The sequence below is a fragment of the Polyodon spathula genome, chromosome 2, assembly GCF_017654505.1.
Source record: "Polyodon spathula isolate WHYD16114869_AA chromosome 2, ASM1765450v1, whole genome shotgun sequence".
Lineage (NCBI taxonomy): Eukaryota > Metazoa > Chordata > Actinopteri > Acipenseriformes > Polyodontidae > Polyodon > Polyodon spathula.
In genome coordinates this window covers 31,607,298-31,628,169 of record NC_054535.1, presented here as the reverse complement: position 1 = coordinate 31,628,169, position 20,872 = coordinate 31,607,298, and the positions used below count along the sequence as shown (strand labels likewise).

At 35.6% G+C, this 20,872-nt stretch overlaps 1 protein-coding gene across 2 annotated transcripts in view; it reads left to right on the top strand.

Moving 5' to 3' along the window:
• LOC121295302 (follistatin-related protein 5-like) overlaps positions 1-20,872 on the top strand; it is a 211,284-nt gene that overhangs the window by 90,133 nt on the left and 100,279 nt on the right. For both annotated transcript variants that reach the window (XM_041219779.1, XM_041219785.1), the window contains 2 exons: positions 9,895-10,091; positions 14,964-15,084. In XM_041219779.1, coding sequence (XP_041075713.1) covers positions 9,895-10,091; positions 14,964-15,084 — 318 coding nt within the window. The remainder of the gene's footprint in view (positions 1-9,894; positions 10,092-14,963; positions 15,085-20,872) is intronic.

Below are 20,872 nucleotides of genomic sequence, written 5' to 3'. Positions count from 1 at the left end.
GGCAGGCGCATCACACAGGGCAAGGCAATCCACACACAGGCGGAGGGCGGGCGCGAACCCGGGACCGCTTGCACTGAAGTATAGCGCCGATACCGCTGTACAAAAGAGCCGGCTCCTTTGCTGCTGCTGCCTACCCCCATGCACGCTACAATGTTCTCTACACCACGATGTATACTTATTTAATCTTTGTTTAGCAGCTCAAAGTTAACCGCTAATTATATTAAAAAAAAACAAAAAAACAGAATCTATCACGTCCATATTTTCCACCTGTAAGCAAGCCCGATTTTGATTGCGTGGATTCCCACTCTGACATACAGGTGAAGCAGGCGCCTTGTGATTGTGCCTGGATAGCGCTCTGTGCTGTTCATTACCTTTGCTGTTTTCAGCTTGTATCAGTGAAGTGTCTATGGAGCATATAGGATCATACATCACGCTTGTGCTATAATTATACATTAATGGCTATTTATCAAATAATTTATAACAATTAAAAAAAAAAAAAAAAAACATGTATACTAGAACCAGTTTTCCAACATGATGTTCTATGGTGGAACAGTGGAGGGCAGTCATCTCTTTTCAATGATCGTTTTCACTGTGGTGTGACCACCTCCATTCATTTGAACGGGAACGATTTTTAAAAATCGTTATCGTTCCAGGTGTGATCGGGGCTTTACTCATATAATAAACTAAAACCTTGCCAATCACATCTCAAAAAGGTAAAAACGTAATGCTTATCGGGAGTTTCTTGAGTCTCACCATGAGAAGGGAGATCACACCTCTATATTGGGAATTTCCTGATGAAATCTGGAGACTTGGCAGGAATGTAAATGCTGGAGTTTTTTTGTATAATTCTGTGTAAATAAATATTAAACCCTAAAGAAGGGTGTCAAGATGTGAGTGGTGTGGGTGAATAAAACAATGTCCCGATCAAGTGTTCCAGTTCAAAAACAGTCCGTATTTAATAAAGCTTAAATAAAAAGAATGCCCCTTTATCAGCAATGATATTGGGGGTATACGGCACAATTTCACTTTTCAAATAATAATACACAATAATCCACATCCACATCCGTGCATGGAAAAGGGCACTGTCTTACCTGTGGTACTTGCTGTGCTGTGCTGTGCGGTGCTGAGTATGGGTCAAAAGTGCTGGCTCCCTGGCTCCTATTCCTCTGGAATATACAATAGAAACAAAACAAACAAACAAACAGTGCTCCGGCTTGTTATCACATTCAGCATAAGAAGCTGCACTCACGAGGTTGCATCCCCTTTGTACTGCCAAACTCCTCCCTGTGATCAGCCCGGCACCACGGTCTGTCCAATCGCTGCCTGCCCCGCAGCTGATCACAATGGAGTTAGATTACACTTCAGCCATTGACACCAGGCAGAAGAATATCTACATCATCAGATCAAAAGAAACGCAAATGGATGGAGATGCAGATGGATCACATTAGTTTACTGTAAAGCTACGTCTTAGTTGGTGCTTATCTTGGCGTGAGCCAAGTTCAAGGTTGTCCTGGAAGAAAACTTGTTTCCTTTTGCTCTGACAATGTTCCCCAACTCTGAGGATTGGTTTTCCAGCAGGACAATGCTCCTTGCCACACAGCCAGGTCAATCAAGGTGTGGATGGAGGACCACCAGATCAAGACCCTGTCATGGCCAGCCCAATCTCCAGACCTGAACCCCACTGAAAACCTCTGGAATGTGATCAAGAGGAAGACGGATGGTCACAAGCCATCAAACAAAGCCGAGCTGCTTGAATTTTTGCGCCAGGAGTGACATAAAGTCACCCAACATCAATGTAAAAGACTGGTGGAGAGCATGCCAAGACGCATGAAAGCTGTGATTGAAAATCAGGGTTATTCCACCAAATATTGATTTCTGAACTCTTCCTAAGTTAAAACATTAGTATTGTGTTGTTTAAAAATGAATATGAACTTATTTTCTTTGCATTATTCGAGGTCTGACAACACTGCATCTTTTTGTTATTTTGACCAGTTGTCATTTTCTGCAAATAAATGCTCTAAATGACAACATTTGTATTTGGAATTTGGGAGAAATGTTGTCAGTAGTTTATAGAATAAAACAAAAATGTTCATTTTACCCAAACACATACCTATAAATAGTAAAGCCAGAGAAACTGATAATTTTGCAGTGGTCTCTTAATTTTTTACAGAGCTATATATATATATATTCTAATGTGTATTATCCACATGTATTAAATAAAGCTGTATGTTATGTATTTAAGTATCAGTATAGATAAAGCAGTTTCCTGTTTACTCTTTGTGGTACCTAACTAAATTACTTTCAGCTTCTGTTGATAAGGTTTCGCTTTGTTGGTTTTGTAGCCATTGATAACAACTGTTATAAAAAATGTATATTTATTGAAAGAATAACAGATTTTCTGAATTTCTTATTGTGGGGAAAAAATGAAACATATTTTTATTCAAATCATCAAAAGCATGATGATCTCTTTCATAAGAAAAAATTGCCAGTGCAGTTACCAAACCAGAAATAAATAATCCATAAATCAGGAATATGATCTTGTTAGTTTGTTACTAGTCTTATGATGTTTATTATTAGTTTTGAGAATATATACTGTGATGATGGCCATTGTATTTTATAAATGACCACCAGTCTTCTTTCAGATAATGAATATCTTAAAGAAGAGGACATTCCAATTGCTAAGACAACATGTCCCCACACTAAAGCAGTGATTCTGCTTCTGTTTGTTTACTCACACTTCACAGAAAATGTCCTGATAGGCCAGATCAATATTTGTGGGTGCTGCATGCATTATTTTCAACCCAGGACTTGACTGACAAATTGATTTACCAGTCTATTACAATTAATAACATCTCTAACTGTAGAGCTGTACAAAACACTTACCCATATATCCCTGCCATCGTGACTAGAATTATTAAGCAAAACAATGTCACCATACAGGCAGGTGCAAACTAAAAGGATTGCAAATCCTATCAGGAACAACACAATCCAGCTGTGAAAAGGGTTTAAATTTTATTTTCCAGGATAGACTAGTTCTGTAGTGGGGGTGATACATTTCCTGAAAGATAAGTTGTGTTACACATTACACATCAATTTTAGAAAGCATGTTTGCCAAAGATAAGGCTTTTAATTTTTGAGTAAAAAAAAACCCAAAAAAACCCACATTTTTAAATGATCAGGCAAGATTTGTTCAAAGAATGTTCTAGTTCACTGGTACTAGTATTTTTTTCATGATTTTTCAGAAAATTTGACCTTGGGATACTTTTACAGACGCTTATAAGCATCAGTTGTGTTTCAGTAACGGTATGTACAGTACTGATACATGGAAGCTGAAATTTTGGTAATTACACCGTGTAACAAATGTATTTATTTTTTTTGTTCCTGGGTAGTAAGTGTTATTTCCTAATTGCTTATGCCTCAAAAGTATAGAAAATGGCTATTATTCGCCACAAACTTTGCTTTTGTGACCAGGACAGGTAAATTTCAAAATATCACTATTTCCAATGAGAAAACAGGCGCTTTTGTGTCTTTTTGTTCACATAAAGTCAGAAAAAAACAACATATGAATCCAAATTAACATGTATTTATACTAAAGTAATACAAAAATGACTACAAAAGATTTAGAAGTGAGTAGTTTTTCGAGATTTACGATTATACAGTATACCCATGTAGACATTGAGTCCTATTCATACAATGTTAAGGTGATAATTGATTGCTTTTAAAGACAATAGAGAGTGTATTCTGGGTTTTTTAAATAATTTGACAGTAACAGGTGTTGTCCTACTTTTAATACTGAAATGATGGTGATATTTCTATTAGCCACACCCAGCATTGTATCTGCTTGAAATGCTTTGCTCACTTTTTAAGATACATTCTTTTATGACAGCATTTGTAGATAACTGCATTTGACAAATGATATAATTGCGGTTGACAGCACATTTTCTCATAAGAGTATTTCTGTATGTCTTGCAGACCTGACCTAGTTTTATATCTAAGACATTTCAGTTTTTCACTCTTACATTTTTTTTTAAATTAACTCATAAAATGATTTTACTTCAGACTTAGATTAAATTGTTTGAATATATTAACAGCAGCCCTAATCTTTAAGAACAGTATGGAGTAGACAGAAACTGAATTTGAAGCTAGTGAAAACAACACGTGTAGAGAAAAGGCCTTTCTCTGAGGATTATTGTTCGAATGTATTGTGACATAAATGTTAGACGTTCATATTGAACATATCATTTTGACTAATGGTCCTCAAGAAAAACGGACCTTAGTGTTTCACTGAACAGACATACAAGTGTGTATTATTTTCAAAAGAATGCAGACTTTCTGTCACATATTATCAAAAAATGATCTGAGGAATAATATAGTTGGGTCTTTTACATGTGATATAAGCCCTTTGACAGGTTGAGTCTGTGTATGATAATGAAGATTCCTTGCTTACTGTCACATTCTTGCACTTCTTTTATTCTCTAATAGAATCAGGGGAGGCAATAGATGGTTTAAACTCCTATATGTGGATAGTTTGTGTACTGGCTTACAGATTTTAACATACACAGACAGTCAAGAATAATCACATGGACAAAATTTATTCAAAGCTTAATAAATCAGAGTATAAGTATATTTACTCCTTTGGTTTATTAACACTTGAAATGGATCGAGTAATCGCAGATTGACTGGAATCCTAGCTCAGAGATACTCCAGGCAATCCGGTGTCTGCGCAAACTAACAGTATCAATATTATAAAGCAATATGGTTACAATATGTAATAACCAAGATCACTCAAAGCTAACCTAAAGCAGACAATATAACAACCTTTCTGGAGCTAAATGTAATAATTATATCATTATAGATGACTCCAATATAGGTGAGATGCAAATGCAAAAAGTGTGCTTTCCCAAACTAAAAGGCTCTAAATATGACACCAGCAGTCAGCTTCACAAGAACATTCTTCAAGTGGTGGATCACCTTAGTCTGTGTTACCAAACTCAACTGATCTATAAACTGCATTTTTGCCTTGATATTTATAGAATGTTTCTGCATCATAAGGCTTAATTAAACCTAAAACATCTGGCTTTTAGACAGCCCTTATCTCTAAAAAGAGTAATATACTTTCTACTCCATTATGATTAATAATATGCAGTACCAAGCTTTTCTCTATTTTTCTAACCTCGGGATATATGAGGTAATTGATAAAAGTGTGTAATATATACCTCCGGTACCATGGAGTTCTATTATTTTGTTAAGATAAAGATTATAACGACTAGGTGTTTCCTGATTTAAAGCACTGTTCTTGATAATTAGTCCTGCCTTGCTTGCTAAAACATTCTTTTTAGTACCAAGAAGCTCCAAAGCACAGTTATAGATAATATTTCACAAGCACAGGGGTTATTTTAGGTTACTTCTTCTGATAAAACCTTTGGCTAATGCACATTCCAAAGGGCACTCGCACAGGATTATTGCATTAGGTCAGTGTCCCTCAGTTTTACAGAATCTTTTTTTCATTTTAAGCTAACACAGATTTCTGCAATAATATTCCTGCTTGTTTAACAACTTTTAAAGACTATCAATCACACCTGTGAGCAGAAACTGACTCACTGAGAGCAGAAACTGACCCAAGATTGTCACAGATACTGGAAGCAGGGGATACAAATTGAATATTTGTGTAACTGCAACAAATATTGTAATGACTGAAATGTGTTTTAGAAAATATTTTTAGCACATATGCACAGGCCTGTTGTGGTGTTGGCAGAACCAGTCCGAGCTGAGCCTGGCGCAGAGTTCAAATCCTGCTGGGAACGTGTTGAGTTAATAGGCATGAATTGGATGATTTAAACTGGCCTGTATTGATTAAAATAATATGATATACTCGTTGTTAATAATTATAGCAATACTGTATATAGTCCTTTCAAATGGATCTGGAAAACCAGTAGAAAATATTATTGACAGTCTATGAAAGCACCTGCTGGAAGGAGTCAAACTTGGTAGAGTCTTATCATAAGACCTTGTTAACATATTCTAGTTTTATGAGAAAAAGTAGCTTCTTTTGTTACTTTACTTTCATTACTTCATGTCTCATATTAATCAACACCAAAAAATTGGCAAAAGGCTAGGATGTGTTAAAGTCTGCTTCAACTGGATTTTGTATTTACAGTGAAAGGGGTCAGTCTTAATTCAGTAAAATAATATTACCATTTCTAGGAGCAACTGTTATACTGAAGTAACAGAATTAGAAATACATGTTATAAAACCATTTCAAGTTAAACTGGTATACAAATAACATTATTATTGTTGAAAGAACACATTACAGTTAAAAACGAAAGAAGGTCAGTACTGACTGACATTGTCAGAATATTGTAATAATTGTACTGTGTTTTAAAGAAAATAAAACCAGAATAAATAACATTGCAGCAAATTCTGAACAGGTTACAATGATTTGAACAAATAGACTAAACAAGTATTAACACTAGAAGCCCCGCAGCAGTCTTTCTGATGGCTGTATTCAAAACACTATAAATAGTATAAAAAGGAGAAACAGTCGGTGTAATTCTTTTTTTTTTTTTTTTTTTTAGTTGAGTACGCCACAAACATCTGAACAACCGAAGCATATATATATATATATATATATATATATATATATATATATATATATATATATATATATATGCAGTGTACAAAATTGAAGGCATATGAAAGAAAAGGTTTTTAAAAAATGTACAGAAAAAGTTTAAAAGATGAAAGTCTTATATTTTCAGCTGATTTTTAAATCTTTTAAACTTTTTCTGTACATTTTTTAAAAACCTTTTCTTTCTTATGGATATTACATAAAACTGTTAGTCATTCACAGGCAGAGAGTAGAGACTAATCTGATTACAGATAAACACATTGCGGACTGGTAAATATAAATAATAAAGTAGAATACCATTCTGTACAATCAAAATACAATTGTTTTCTGTGTGGCCGTCAATGTAACTTCTCCCAGGGCTTTTAGGTATAATGTAATATATCTCCTTTATTTCAGCACTCCGGCGTTTCATGCTTTGTGAAAATATTTAATACATGTGGACAGAAAGTTACATGAACACGCACCCCCATATGTGTTACATGACTTGAGAAGATTACATTTTAAAACCAAAAACCGCCAAAATGACCGCCACAGGGCTTATAGTGTTAATGTTAGGAAAAAAAGCTTGTCTATGTGCCTTTGTTATTAGTGCACATACACTCTTGGAAGCCAGTCAGACTATTACGTTTGGAAGCCTGTAACCTTGAAAGAAGTAGGCAGCGGGGGGAACTAAACACGGATAAATAAAACAAAGAAAAGTTTGAGTACACCACACACTAAAAAAATGACATTTAACAATGAATGTTTATATGTGATCTGGTTTAACATGTAAATCATTCAAAAAGAATACATCTACACATATTTCTTTGTAAATATGGAGAAAATTAGTTTAATATACTTTTGTTTATTGAGTTTCTGTTTTAATACAATCTTCATTTAGTGTGTGAATGTGATTATTATTATTATTATTATTATTATTATTATTATTATTATTATTATTATTATTATTATTATTATTATTATTATTATTATTATTATTATTATTATTATATTTGGTCAGCATTATTAAAACAAAGAAGAGTCATTTTACAGAAATATGAATCTAGTATGTGGTGCTCCCCTACACTTTGAATAAAATTAATGTGAAATAAATAGACATATCTGGTATTTCTTACCATGTGGCGTTTTTCTTTGTATTGTATTTATAACATTTTTTTTTTACACTAGTATCATAAAAATAAAATACAAACCTGAAAGATCATAATTGGATAAGTCTCCACCCCCCTGAGTTACTACACGGTGGAAGCACCTTTGGCAGCCATTACAGCTGTGAGCCTGTTGGGATAGGTCTCTACCAACTTTACACACCTAGATTTGGCAATATTTGACCATTCTTCTTTACAAAACTGTTCAAGCTCTGTTAAGTTCCTTGGGGAGCGTTGATGGACAGCAATCTTCAAGTCATGCCACAAATTTTCGATTGGATTTAGGTCGGTGCTCTGACTGGGCCACTCAAGGACATTTACCTTTTTGTTCCTTAGCCACTTCTGTGGCTGTGCTTTGTATCGTTGTCATGCTGAAGGGTGAACTTCCATCCCAGTTTCAGCTTTCTTGCAGAGGGTAACAGGTTTTCCTCAAGGACTTCTCTGTACTTTGCTCCATTCATTTTCCCTTCTATCCTGACAAGTGCCCCAGTCCCTGCCGATGAGAAACATCCCCATAACAAGATGCTGCCACAACCATGCTTCATAGAAGGGATGGTGTTCTTTGGTTGATGTGCTGTGTTGAATTTGAGCCAAACATAACGCTTTGCATTTAGGCCAAAAAGTTCCATTTTAGTTTTGTCAGACCACAAAACTTTTTGCCACATGGCTACAGAATCTCCTGAGTGTTTTTTTTTTTTTTTTTTTTTTTTTGCATACTTCAAACTGGATTCAAGGTGAGCTTTCTTGAGTAATGGCTTCCTTCTTGCCACCCTACCATACAGGCCAGATTTGTGGAATGCTTGGGATATTGTTGTCACATGCACAATTTGACCAGTCTTGGCCATAAAAGCCTGTAGCTGTTGCAAAGTTGCCATTGTCCTCTTAGTAACCTCATTGATCAGTCTCTTTCTTGCTCGGTCATCCAGTTTGGAGGGACAGCCTGATCTAGGCAGGGACTTGATAGTGCCATACACCTTCCACTTCTTAATAATCGTCTTGACTGTGCTCCAAGGGATATGCAAGGCATTTGATATTTTTTTATACCCATCCCCTGATCTGTGCCTTTCAACAACTTTGTCCCGGAGTTCTTTTGAAAGCGCCTTGGTGCTCATGGTTGAGTCTTTGCTTTGAAATGCACTACCCAGAAGAGGGAACCTACAGGAATTGCTGAATTTATCCTGAAATCATGTGAATCACTACAATTTAACACAAGTGGAGGCCACTTAACTTGGTGTGTGATTTTGAAGGCGATTGGTTACACCTGATCTAATTTAGGATTGCTATTACAAGAGGGTGGACACTTATCCAACCAAGCTTTTTCAGTTTTGATTTTTAATTTTCTACAAATTTCTACAATATTTTTTTCACTTGGAAGTTGTGGGGTAAGATGTGTAGATAAATGAAAAAAATATATATTTTAATGTATTTTAATTCCAGGCTATAAGGCAACAAAAGGTGAAAAATTTGAAAGGGGGTGTAGACTTTCTATAGGCACTGTATATAGTGAAGCAAAAATGTATCTTTCTGTGCATTAACCATGCATAAAGCATAATGTAATCAATGCTATTTTTTTTATATAAAAAAGGTAACATTCCCACTCATGTATCATTTTAATTAGCAGTTTTTAAAATATAAATAGCCTGGCTAAACAACAGTTGGGAGTTCAGTTCAAAGCAACAGTCAAACAAACATTGTATGAATCACTAGGTCAGGAAATTGGGGGACCTGCTGTAGTCGCATTATAACCGACAGCCTTATAGCGAGGGAGCAATGTAGCACACAGTTAATGGTTGGATTGATACTTTACTTAAAGTTGCAACTGTTATGTATGTAACAAACTACTAAATCATATCATGTTTGATTTTTAAACATTATGTGTAAATGTATGTAACTATGTTCATGTTTTATAACTTGGTATTTTATCTTTGTGTTTTTCTCTGTAAATACCTTTAGTATCACTACAGAGGTAACTAATGTTATATATATATATATATATATATATATATATATATATATATATATATATATATATCAGTAGCGCCAGTTTGCTGTAAAAATTGGTCTGAATTACATCTCATAAACGTGGGGCTGCCTGGAAATACTTTTTTTTTTTTCTTGCAGGTGACAAATGCAGGACAACTGATTATGGCAAACTAAAAAATAAGATGCTTGATCTGCAGAACCAGAAGTATGTCAAACAAGGAAAAGGGGGGGAAAATGAAGACAAAATGTCCCTGAAGAAAGTGCTGGTAGACCTGATGTTTAAATACTTTGACTCGGACAACAGTGGTCTTGTCGACAGCAACGAGCTGTCACAGGTGGGTAGTGATACTTAAAGAATAAGTATGAAAGTATGAAATAAGTAATATGTACTTATAAACAAGAAAGATTCAAACGCTACCACACTTTTAGTAATGGAGTCGAACTGTATAGCCTGAAGTTTGAAATACACAAAGATGTTTTTAGAAAGGATTCCAACTCTATTATATTAACATTATGGATCCCTTGTGCTCTTAGGAAGTTACCTGCTGCAACCTTGCGAGTCCTGAAAGCTGACACATAATTATTACCAGACTTTATTATTTTCAGATGACTTGCGGGTTCCTTTATCTAACCATGTAACCCAAATGTCGCATCCTTACAAGACAAACCCCAGACAATCCTAGGAAAAAAGTGGTCTTTCACAGTTTTGTTCGCAAATGATACGAACAGCCCTACAGCTCAAAATATTTACTTTGGCTTCAGTACAGGTTTTCTTTCTTCTTTGCAGTTTACCTTTTATCAGTTATCAGTTTGAGGACCTCTAATCTATTTAGTGGCATCTCTAAATATTACAGGAATACAAGCACTTTATTTTTAATAAAGTACTCTTCGGCTAATAGAAAACCCCTTGGGAATCAATTGTTCTCTTAGCCGAAGTGTTCTTTAAGACGGAGTTGACCACCACACAATATCAATCAATAAATAAATAAACATCTATTACTGTCATGATGCATGTGCATCATCATATGAAATTAATAGAATAATAGAAAAGCAATAAAATGTATGTTAATAAATGATAATAAAAAAGTAACAGACAAACTAACGTTAAAAAAAAATTGTCAAACTAAATTAACACAGCACCCCTACACACATTAAAAAAATTGCAGCAGCTGTAGATTAATTATGAATACCTGTGTAGGAGAAATATTCAAGACATGCTCAAAATGATCTAACAGAACACATAATTCCTCAATGACATGCCTGATTCAGGTTTTTTTCAGGAGCTCGAACAATTTCCAACTTTTTGTAACAAGAGAAACAGCGACGCATTTCGACGTTTGTTTACATGTCATTTTGTAGCAATGAGGTGCACTCGTGGAAATCAAAATACAAAATGAGGCGGTTCTGAAAAAATTTAATAAACCAATCAATGCGCCTTGAGACATTCTTTCGATGACAAATCAAATGTAAAAAGATTGAATAAACCATCTGAATTTAAGTTTGAGGATATCAGATTACAAAACAATACAGTTGTGAACAAATTGCCATTGGTGCCAAAAAGTTGTCCTTTTAAGCGAAGTTCCTGATCCTTTTGGCGGAGCATTTACAATGACAAAAATCTTTTTCACCACAAGGGTGTTCTCTTAGGCGATGATCCTATATGCAGAGACTACTGTAATAGGAAATCTGTAATATATAGTAGTAATTCTTCCTTATTCACATGACAGCCCTCTGAAAAGTGAAACCACACTGGATTTTATATATATATATATGTCAAGAGTTTGAGTATACCTGCTTGAAACCAGATTTTTCATGATTATCTATGCTTTTAACTATATGAACTTGTCTATAAACACTTTATTTTTCATTATATGATACGTGTACTTATATAAGCTGTTAATCATAAGTGAATTGCATTCTAAAATTAAATTTTTAAATGAAAATGTAAATCTTGTCAATTTCAATGAAATGGTCACCCAAAGCAAGGGGATTTCAGTCTGAAGCCCAAGTCAGTTAAAAGTCTGAAATGTGTATAACACAGTGTTAGAACACTGGTCTAAGTATAAAAGTGTCTGTGGCAGAGCAAAGCTCTGCCCTTTTTAAATTGGCAGGGATGGGATTAATTTCCCCTACCTGCCTGGGTTTATTATGTTCAGGTGGCTGGGGTTGATTAGTTGATTAGGTTAATTAACGATCAATCAGAGCCCAGCCACCTGACATAAAAGGAGGCCTCTGCTTCTCATTGAGGAGGAGGGAGTTGAGGTTGGTGGTTGGTGGTTGGTGGTTGGTTTGGTGGTTTTGAAAGTTTGAATCCAGTGAAGGCATTGCCCAGCCTGGAAACCATATTTTTTTTGTAAGTTTTGTTTTGTTGTCTTTCTATTTGTGTTTAAAGATCTTTGTTTTGCCCTTGTGCACTTTATTTTTGTGTTTATTTATAATAAAATTAGTTATTTTTTTGAACTGCAGTCTGTCTCTGGGCCTCTATCCACTTGCCAGCCTGCCACAGTGTCTTTGTTAGATGTTCGCTGAGTTAACTAGCATGTTACCTAATTAACCTTGTGTCACCAATTATTGTTAACAGGTGAGGGTCCATGATTACTATAAATATAGATAGCATAGGCACAAGTTTGTCATTCCTGAATGTAAGGGAGCAGAAAATGACAAAATACACCCAGTTAAGCAAAGAAAAAAGACAGACAGACAGTCTGTTATTACTTTAAGAAATGAAGGTCAATCTTTAAGACAAATCGAAATAACTTTTCAAGTGTCTGTAACTGCTTTGGCCAAGAACTACAAACGATATGAAGAAACTTATAGAAGAAAACATTTGAGTCACAAGTCTGAGAAACTGGCAATTAACTGCCCCTGAAATACAAGCTCAGCTAAATGCTACTAGAAGTACAAATGTTTCAAGGTCAACTGTTCAGAGGAGATTGCGTGAAGCTGGCCTAACTGGAAGAATTGCTGCAAAGAAATAATTGTTTAGAGTGCAATATAAGAGGAAGAGACTTGCCTGGGCCAAAAAACATAGAAACTGGACATTTGAGGAGTGGAAGTCGGTCTTATGGACCGATGAGTCAAAATTTGAAATATTTGGGTCCAACCGCTGAGTATTTGTAAGATGCAGAGAGGGTGCATGTGTGCTTCCCACTGTCAAGCATGGAGGAGGCAGTGTCATGGTCTGGGGTTGCTTTGCTGCTGACAGAGTTGGTTATCTTTACCAAGTCCTTGGAAAGCTCAACCAGCATGGCTATCATAGCATACTTCAGAGGGGTGCCATTCCATCAGGATTACGGCTAGTTGGGCAGTCCTTCATTCTTAAACAACATAATGACCTGAAACGCACCTCAAAGTTGAACAAGAACTACCTTGCGAAGAAGGAAAGTGATGGACAACTCAATCTAATGACCTGGCCTGCCCAGTCTCCAGACCTCAATCCCACAGAACTTGTATGGCACGAACTGAACAGAAGAGTCAAAGCAAAGCTACCCACAAGTGCCCTACATCTCTAGGAATTTCTGCAGAAGAGCTGGGAAGACATGTCGGGTGATTTCCTGCTGAAACTTGTTAACCAAATGCCTCGATGTTTGTAAGGCTGTTATTAAGGCAAAGGGTGGATATTTTGAGGACTCCAAGATTTCAAGACAATTTTCAATTTTCTTGAACATTGCTTTGATACTCTTTACATTTTGTTTTGTATATTGTAATATGTGTTTTCATTTTCAAGTATTTACAGAAACGTATACAACGTAAAACATTGTCAATTATGAAAAAAAACTAGTTTCCAGCAAGTGTACTCAAACTTTTGACTGGTACTGTGTATATATACACACACACACACACACACACACACACACACACACACACATAGTTGTAGTCAAAAGTTTACACCAATGGAAATTTATCATTTCTAGAAATTTCGAAAAATCTTTTGTAGCAAAAGTTTTGCTTTTGTGGATAAGAATAAAAAAACATTACAAGAAATAGATTATAAATTATTTGTTTCACCAGAATAAGTAAAATAATTGTGAGGAAGGTAAATAACAATCAGAGATTGACTGGCATAGATATTCAAAGTGAATTGGCTGCAAATGGGACTGTGGTTAACATTTCAACCATAGGTTGTGTATTGCATGGTGAAGGTCTCAATGGTTGCAGGCCAAGGAAAAAGCCACTCTTAGGAAAATGTTACAAGGACAATCACTTAAAGTTTGCAAAACAGTATTTGAATGATGGATATGTGTTCTGGTCAAAGGTTTTGTGGAGTGATGAAACAAAAACCAAGCTATTTGGTCATGCTGGTAGATGTTATGTTTGCAGAAAGTCTGGTGAGGCATACAAAGAAAAGAACAGCATGACTACTGTCAAGCATGGATATGGTAATAACCTTATATGGGTCTGCTTTGCCTCTAGTGGCACAGGAAATTTAGTTCCAATACATGGTAAAATGGATTCCATTGCATCCCAGAAGATATTGGCCAATCATCTGAAACCCTCCGCTTCAAAACTTGGTTTAAAGTGCAACTGAACGTTCCAACACTACAACGATTCAACGCACACATCAAATATACGTCAGAATGGTTAAAGAAAAACAAAATCAAGGTTCTGTAATGGTCTAGTCAAGGTCCTGATCTAAATGTGATTGAGAGTCTTTGTTATGAGTTGAAGAAGGCTATGCACAAGAGAAATCCTCAATTTGAATGAAATGGAACAATTTTGCATTGAAGAATGGTAAAAAAAATTACTGAAGAATCATTCCAAAAGCTCATTGATAAATATCCTAATTGTTTAAAAGAGGTTATTATTGCTAAAGGTGCCTCAACTAGATATTCATTTAATTTTCCTTGTCAGGGTATGAATACTTTTGAATTGGTATTTTTTTAATTTAACAAAAAAATTCTGAAATAAACCATGACATCTATTTCTTGTAACTTTTTTTTTCCTCATCCACAAAAGCAAAACTTTTGCTACTATAGATTTTTCGTATAATTGTTTGTTTTCGAGAAATTTCTAGAAATTATACATTTTCATTGGGTATATTTATATACACAGCATTGGCCGACCACTAGTCAACATACTTTTCATAATCGTTTTCACCGTTTTCCTTTTATGTTTCAATGTTCATTCATTTTTCCGGCTTTACAGCAAACCACATTTATATTACAACTGATATATAGCCTTAACACAGTCTTTTTTTTCCATATTAGGTAATAAAACAAGAAGGACTGGGTAAGGATCTCTCGGAGTGCACTTTGTTTGATCTGTTGAAATACGATGATTACAATGGTGATAAGCATCTGTCAAAGGAGGAGTTCTACAGGTCATTTGGTAAGTGTGCATTTATAGAATTCTATCTGCATTCTTTTTCTCAGACCAACTTGTATTTTGGTAGGTTGTCTTTGAAGGCACAGCTGTTCCACTGTGAAGACTTATTCCTTTGACCTCAAGGTGAACAGTTTTCCTATGCAGCTGTTCATACCCGAATCCTGAGGTACAAGTTACAGAGTATAACAGCCGCATGTTTAATACAGGGCTCACTTACAGTAGTATTTACTCTTAGTTTCTTATAATTCAGTATTAATTCTTAATACTGTCGCTATAATATTTAAAAAAATAAAAAATAAAATTCTGTGGGCCTCATGTCACTGTATTTTTGTTTGTCTGGTAGTGTTAATAGGTAGGTCAACAAATCACCATTAAAATTATCATTTGCAGAAATATCGTTCAATAGAACATGAAACATGCAGTATTTGGTTTTCATTCTTTTATTTGTATACTGTACTTAAATAACTGCAGATTTATGATTATTCTGTAAAGGAATTGAAGATGTAGTGCTCTATATAAGGGTTTTAAGATAATGCAAGCTGTGGTTTGTACCCATTCCGCTTGGCAGTGGTGTGTGTTCAATCTGTATTACTCTATTTTGCTTCTGAGCTTTTCTGACAAGTAGTAAAAGCTAAATCCCGAAAATAGAAAAGAAAGCAATGAAGAAAGTCTATGCAGGAAAATTATTTAGATTAATTAGAGTAGAGAGGGGAAATAATTCATAGAGAGAAGCTGTAACACAAATACACAATGGAAAGCAACAGTCAAAACGAATGGTGTGTAAGGAAGAATGACAACCTGCAGAAAGAAAATGGGAAATGAAGGTTACTAAAGTGTATAGAGCTGCTGACTGAGTTACTGAAACTAGATAATTGATTAATTCAATCGAGAGCGTCTACCAGGAGGGGAATTCAAATTTAATAATCAGATAAGAGAACTTGCTCCAGATGTAAAGAGCATACTCAAATACTACTTTTATACAAATTGTAATATCCAAATGAGCTTTTTTTTTTTTTTGGTTTTAACAATATGCAATGTTCATTTCTTGGCCAAAATGCTTCAGAGAATGTATTCCATATAAAAAATAATTAAAAAAACAATACAAAAATCAATGCACTTTTTATCCCAGTTTAGTTAGGATGGCAAGAATTGTAGAACAGTGCAATTTAATGAACTACACATGGCAAAGCCACTGCATACACAAATAAACTACATCACTAAAAGGATCCTTACAAAATGGTAGCCTGTGGAGTGATTTTTTATTTTTAAAAATAGCTGTTAAACAAAACCATATTTTTAGCTGATAATCAATATGGTAAAACATACCATATTGCTGTCCTATTCAATGTACTGAAAGAACAAAATTGCACCAAAAAAGTAAAAGCAGAGCATTTTTCAAACGCTTTCCATCTGTTCAAGTTAAGCTGTTGACTCTTGAGATGCTTGAAGAATGCTCAAATTTAGCTTAGCAGAGTCTACACTGAAGAAACATCATTGTGCTGTGCTCACAAATTCACGCTTTTTTTTTACAGTGAAAGGGCCTTTAGTCCTTTTGGGATGGCAAATGTTGTTCTTTGGAGTTTTTAAATGTTATTCCATGGTAAATAGTTTTATTACAAAATCATTATAGTGCCCATTTAAAAAGGTTTCAAAAAGTTAACAAATTAAGGACTAAAATTGCTGTAGAACATTGTCACTACTTTCACCACTGGATCTTAGTCTAAATTAGTGTTTATTATTTATCTTTTGGTATTTCCTAATTAAACACAAAAAAAAAAAAAAACTATGCTTTACTTGACGGTAAGAGCTGACAGTTCTGAAAAAGGTGGGAAATTGTCAGGTAAGACTGCCACTGCACCCTTAACTGACCCATGTTCTTACAATGTTTTCCAGAACACACTGCTTAATACTAGAACTACCGAAGCATTTTTTTTTGGTGCATCACGTTGTTTAAATGCATTTTTCTCCACTGATTTGGCAGCTAGGCAGCTAGTATTCAGACCCCTGACCAATTCTCTCATATTACTGAATTACAAATGGTACGCTGAAATTTCGTTCTGTTCGATATTTTATTTTAAAACACTGAAACTCAAAATCAATTATTGTAAGGTGACATTGGTTTTATGTTGGGAAATATTTTTAAGAAAAATAAAAAACTAGTTCTAGTGTTAACTGGTACAGTAGGTGGGTTCACTTCAGACAACATATGCAGTAACCAATCTAATTAGAATAGTTGGAATATTACAAATATGGAGTGGGAAAAGTTATTTGTTGTGTACAGTAATCCACCGTCTATCCAGCTGCCCACCGCAATGACCAATTCATGACGGAGAATCAGCAATGTGGGTGATTTAAATTGCAATTAAACAGACAAATTAATGGCAAATGATGAATTGCGCTGGAGACCTTGTCCATGGGTGCTGACAGCTATCCGCAACTAGCGAATACACAATGACATCATGTAGTCTAGTGCCATGGATAGGAAGTGGCTAGTAGGGCCAGCTGCCCCCAAAGGCAAAGCATGCTGCAAAGTGGTGGCAGGGGAGGAGAATGCCAAACAAAAGAAACAATATGAATGAAAGCCACACAGAGTTTTATGGCACTTGGATATGTTGTAGATAGATTTTCTTTCCAAAAATACAACAATTTTCCAAGCAGGGCAGATATGTAAAAAAATGAGGCCTTGGTCTCAGTTCAGCTCCTCCTACATGACACAAAGCAGCCACAGTTCAACAGAGGAAGCTGGTAGTCAATGAGGTGCAAAAGCAGGAGGAGAGGATGAGGGGTATAAAGGCAGTTTCCCAGGCCAAGCTGGAAGGGTGGACAAGATGGGAGAGTGTGGAACAATGCAAGATCAGTTGGCAAGATCTATGGACAGTGGAACAGAGCAGGATGTGTTCCCGCACCAGGTTGACATATGATGTTCTCCCATCACCACAGAACCTTAATCTATGGGTAGGAGAGGATCCATGGGGTCCTTTGTGTTCATCACATTAAGACACATTTTGACAGGATGTAAGGTGGGTCTTAGCCAAGGATGGTTTACTTGGTGTCATGACCAGATGCTGTGATTTTTGGCCTTAGCACTGGAAGACAAGCGCAGCATGACCAACAGGTTGCCACCAATTCCAGAAGAACAACATTCCTCTGTCCTGAGGAACAACTACCAAGAAAAGGTATTAAAACAAAAACTTGTCTAGGTGGAAGCTGCTAGAGACTGGAAAATGCTGGCAGATGTCAAGAGTTGGGACACATAGTGAAGAACTTGTAGAATCTGAAGCAACAGAGAGGAGCAGCAACTGGCTCTGGCTGAGAGGAAAATAAATTCTGGTTGGGGACCTCAAGCATAGAAAGCAACATCGATGTAAAGGAAGGTAAGTAAGCTGGGCTTAGTTAAGTGGAGGGGGGGTGATGCTGTGAAGTCAGAATCACTGACGAGCCCTCATAAGGTGTCGTGGGCTAGTCGACAAAATACCAAGGATTGAAGGTGTGCACTTGAAGACCCCAGAGATGTACCCTACTCAGCTCAGTCCAGACGATTGTCATGCTGATGTGCTAAGGAGGCCGCACAGTGGCTGATCCCTGGAGCCAGCATTACACTACAGCCATCAAAATCAGGCAGAAGGATATCTACATCATCAGATAGAGGGAAACACAGATGGATCACATTAGTTTACAGTAAAAGAAGTTGGTGCTTAACTTGGCGAGAGCTGAATCCAATATCAGCATGAGGTTTTAACACCTACTCTCATGTAATGGAAATCATAAATCAAAACCACTGACCCATTAACCTCTGTGGATGTTATATTATGCACTTGCTAATGCTTTTGTACTTTACTGCCTGGGACTGAAGCCTTATGATCTTTGTTGCATCATTTTGTGTTCTATGGTCCCATGGATGTTTGAATTTTAATTAAAATGATCATTAACAGTGAGATTAATTATTATCACTCGCTTGTGATTTCTGTCGTATGGTACAAGGCTGTAAAGGCATACACAGTTTAATATGCCTCATGCCCAGCTATGATCTACAAAGAAAAAAAGCCTACATAAAGTGTTTAGATAAGTTATCTAATTCAATTTGAAGACACGTTCTCATTATTACTGTTTGTTATTGAAAAAAAATGCCTAAAGTGAAAATAAAGTAAAAGCTAGGAAATATCATCTTTCAATTAACAGGTTCCTGCGATGTCACATACGGTGTACTCACCTGTTTCAAACTTTGCATATGATTCGTTTCAAATTAGCTTAATGCTGGGCTTTTTTTGTATCTGAATATCTCATAGGGAGCTCAAAGTAACCCACGAACACATATGAGTCTCAATGGGACTGATGGACCCTGTAGTGTATGAACTATCCTTAAGAGTACAGAAAATAAACTGTTTTCAAAGAGCTGTATTGGTTCATAACCATAGAACTGTATAAAAACAAACAAAAAAAAACTTTAAAAAAATGCAATTCAAGTCTGCAAAACATAAGTTCCTAATTTTGCTTTGAAACTGGAACATTAATGTTGCATGCACAGGCATGATGGAAAATACTGTACAGTGACTGTATCTGTAGTTGTCACCTTTTTTAATTTTTTTGTGCAAACTCCCTGGCCAAACATGTATTTAAGAAAAATAAAATTGTGTTCAGTTCTTCTCAATGCTGTGAAAGAGAGGGCTGTAAATTTTTGCTCCACGCTCCACTCCAGCACCTGCCACGATCCACTCCCCTGCTCTATATACAATTGGCTCACTCATAGTCTCTGTCCCCAATGCAGGACCGGATCACTATGTAACACAATTTTTGTTCCTGGTAGTAAGTGTTATTTCCTAATTGCTTATGCCTCAAAAGTATAGAAAATGGCTATTATTCCCCACAAACTTTGCTTTTGTAACCAGGACAGTGATATTTTGAAATATCACTATTTCCAATGAGAAAACGGGCGCTTTTGTGTCTTTTCGTTCACATAAAGTCAGAAAAAAACAACATATGAATCCAAATTAACATGTATTTATACTAAAGTAATACAAAAATGACTACAAAAGATTTAGAAGTTAGTAGTTTTTTGAGATTTACGATTATTAAAAAAATAATAATAATTGTTCCACGGTGTTACCAATATGCTGAAAACACCAATCGCCTTAATAATGCATAGGGACCTCAAAATATGGGTTAGCGTAGGGCCCCCATGTCCTTTAATCCGGCCCTGGACACATCCGCAGTAAAATCATTGTTTACATAACAGAGAAAGTTCAATTAAATTTAATACAATCTTGGAATTACAGGTAACACAAAATAAATAATGCTGCTGTGTACAATGTAAATAAAATATTATTTTAAATTGAATCAAAATGATTTTAGGGGGGTTTCTTTTATTATTATTATTATTATTATTATTATTATTATTATTATTATATTATTATTATATTATTATTATTAACATAACATGATTTCAAAAGCTCTTAACAAATTGATTCAATTGTAAGTGTCGTAATTGTCTGCAACATTAGTGCATCTCATTATAGTATTTGTGAACCCGCATTTGCAAATGTATGCAGGAACGCCCATAATTACATATTCATCTAAGGTTGAACCTTAAAGAAAAACTGCTGCCGCAAAGCATTCCCTAAAAAGTCTCTAGTGAGATGTTTAGTACATTTCACCCTAGACTTCCGACTCATTTGCAACTGGTTTGCGACTGGTTTGCGACTACTGCGACAGGCGCAACACTTTAGTACATCTACCCCTTAGGGTTTCTGGTTTTCAGTGTTTTACCCTGACCTTTCTTCTCTCCTTTAACAAT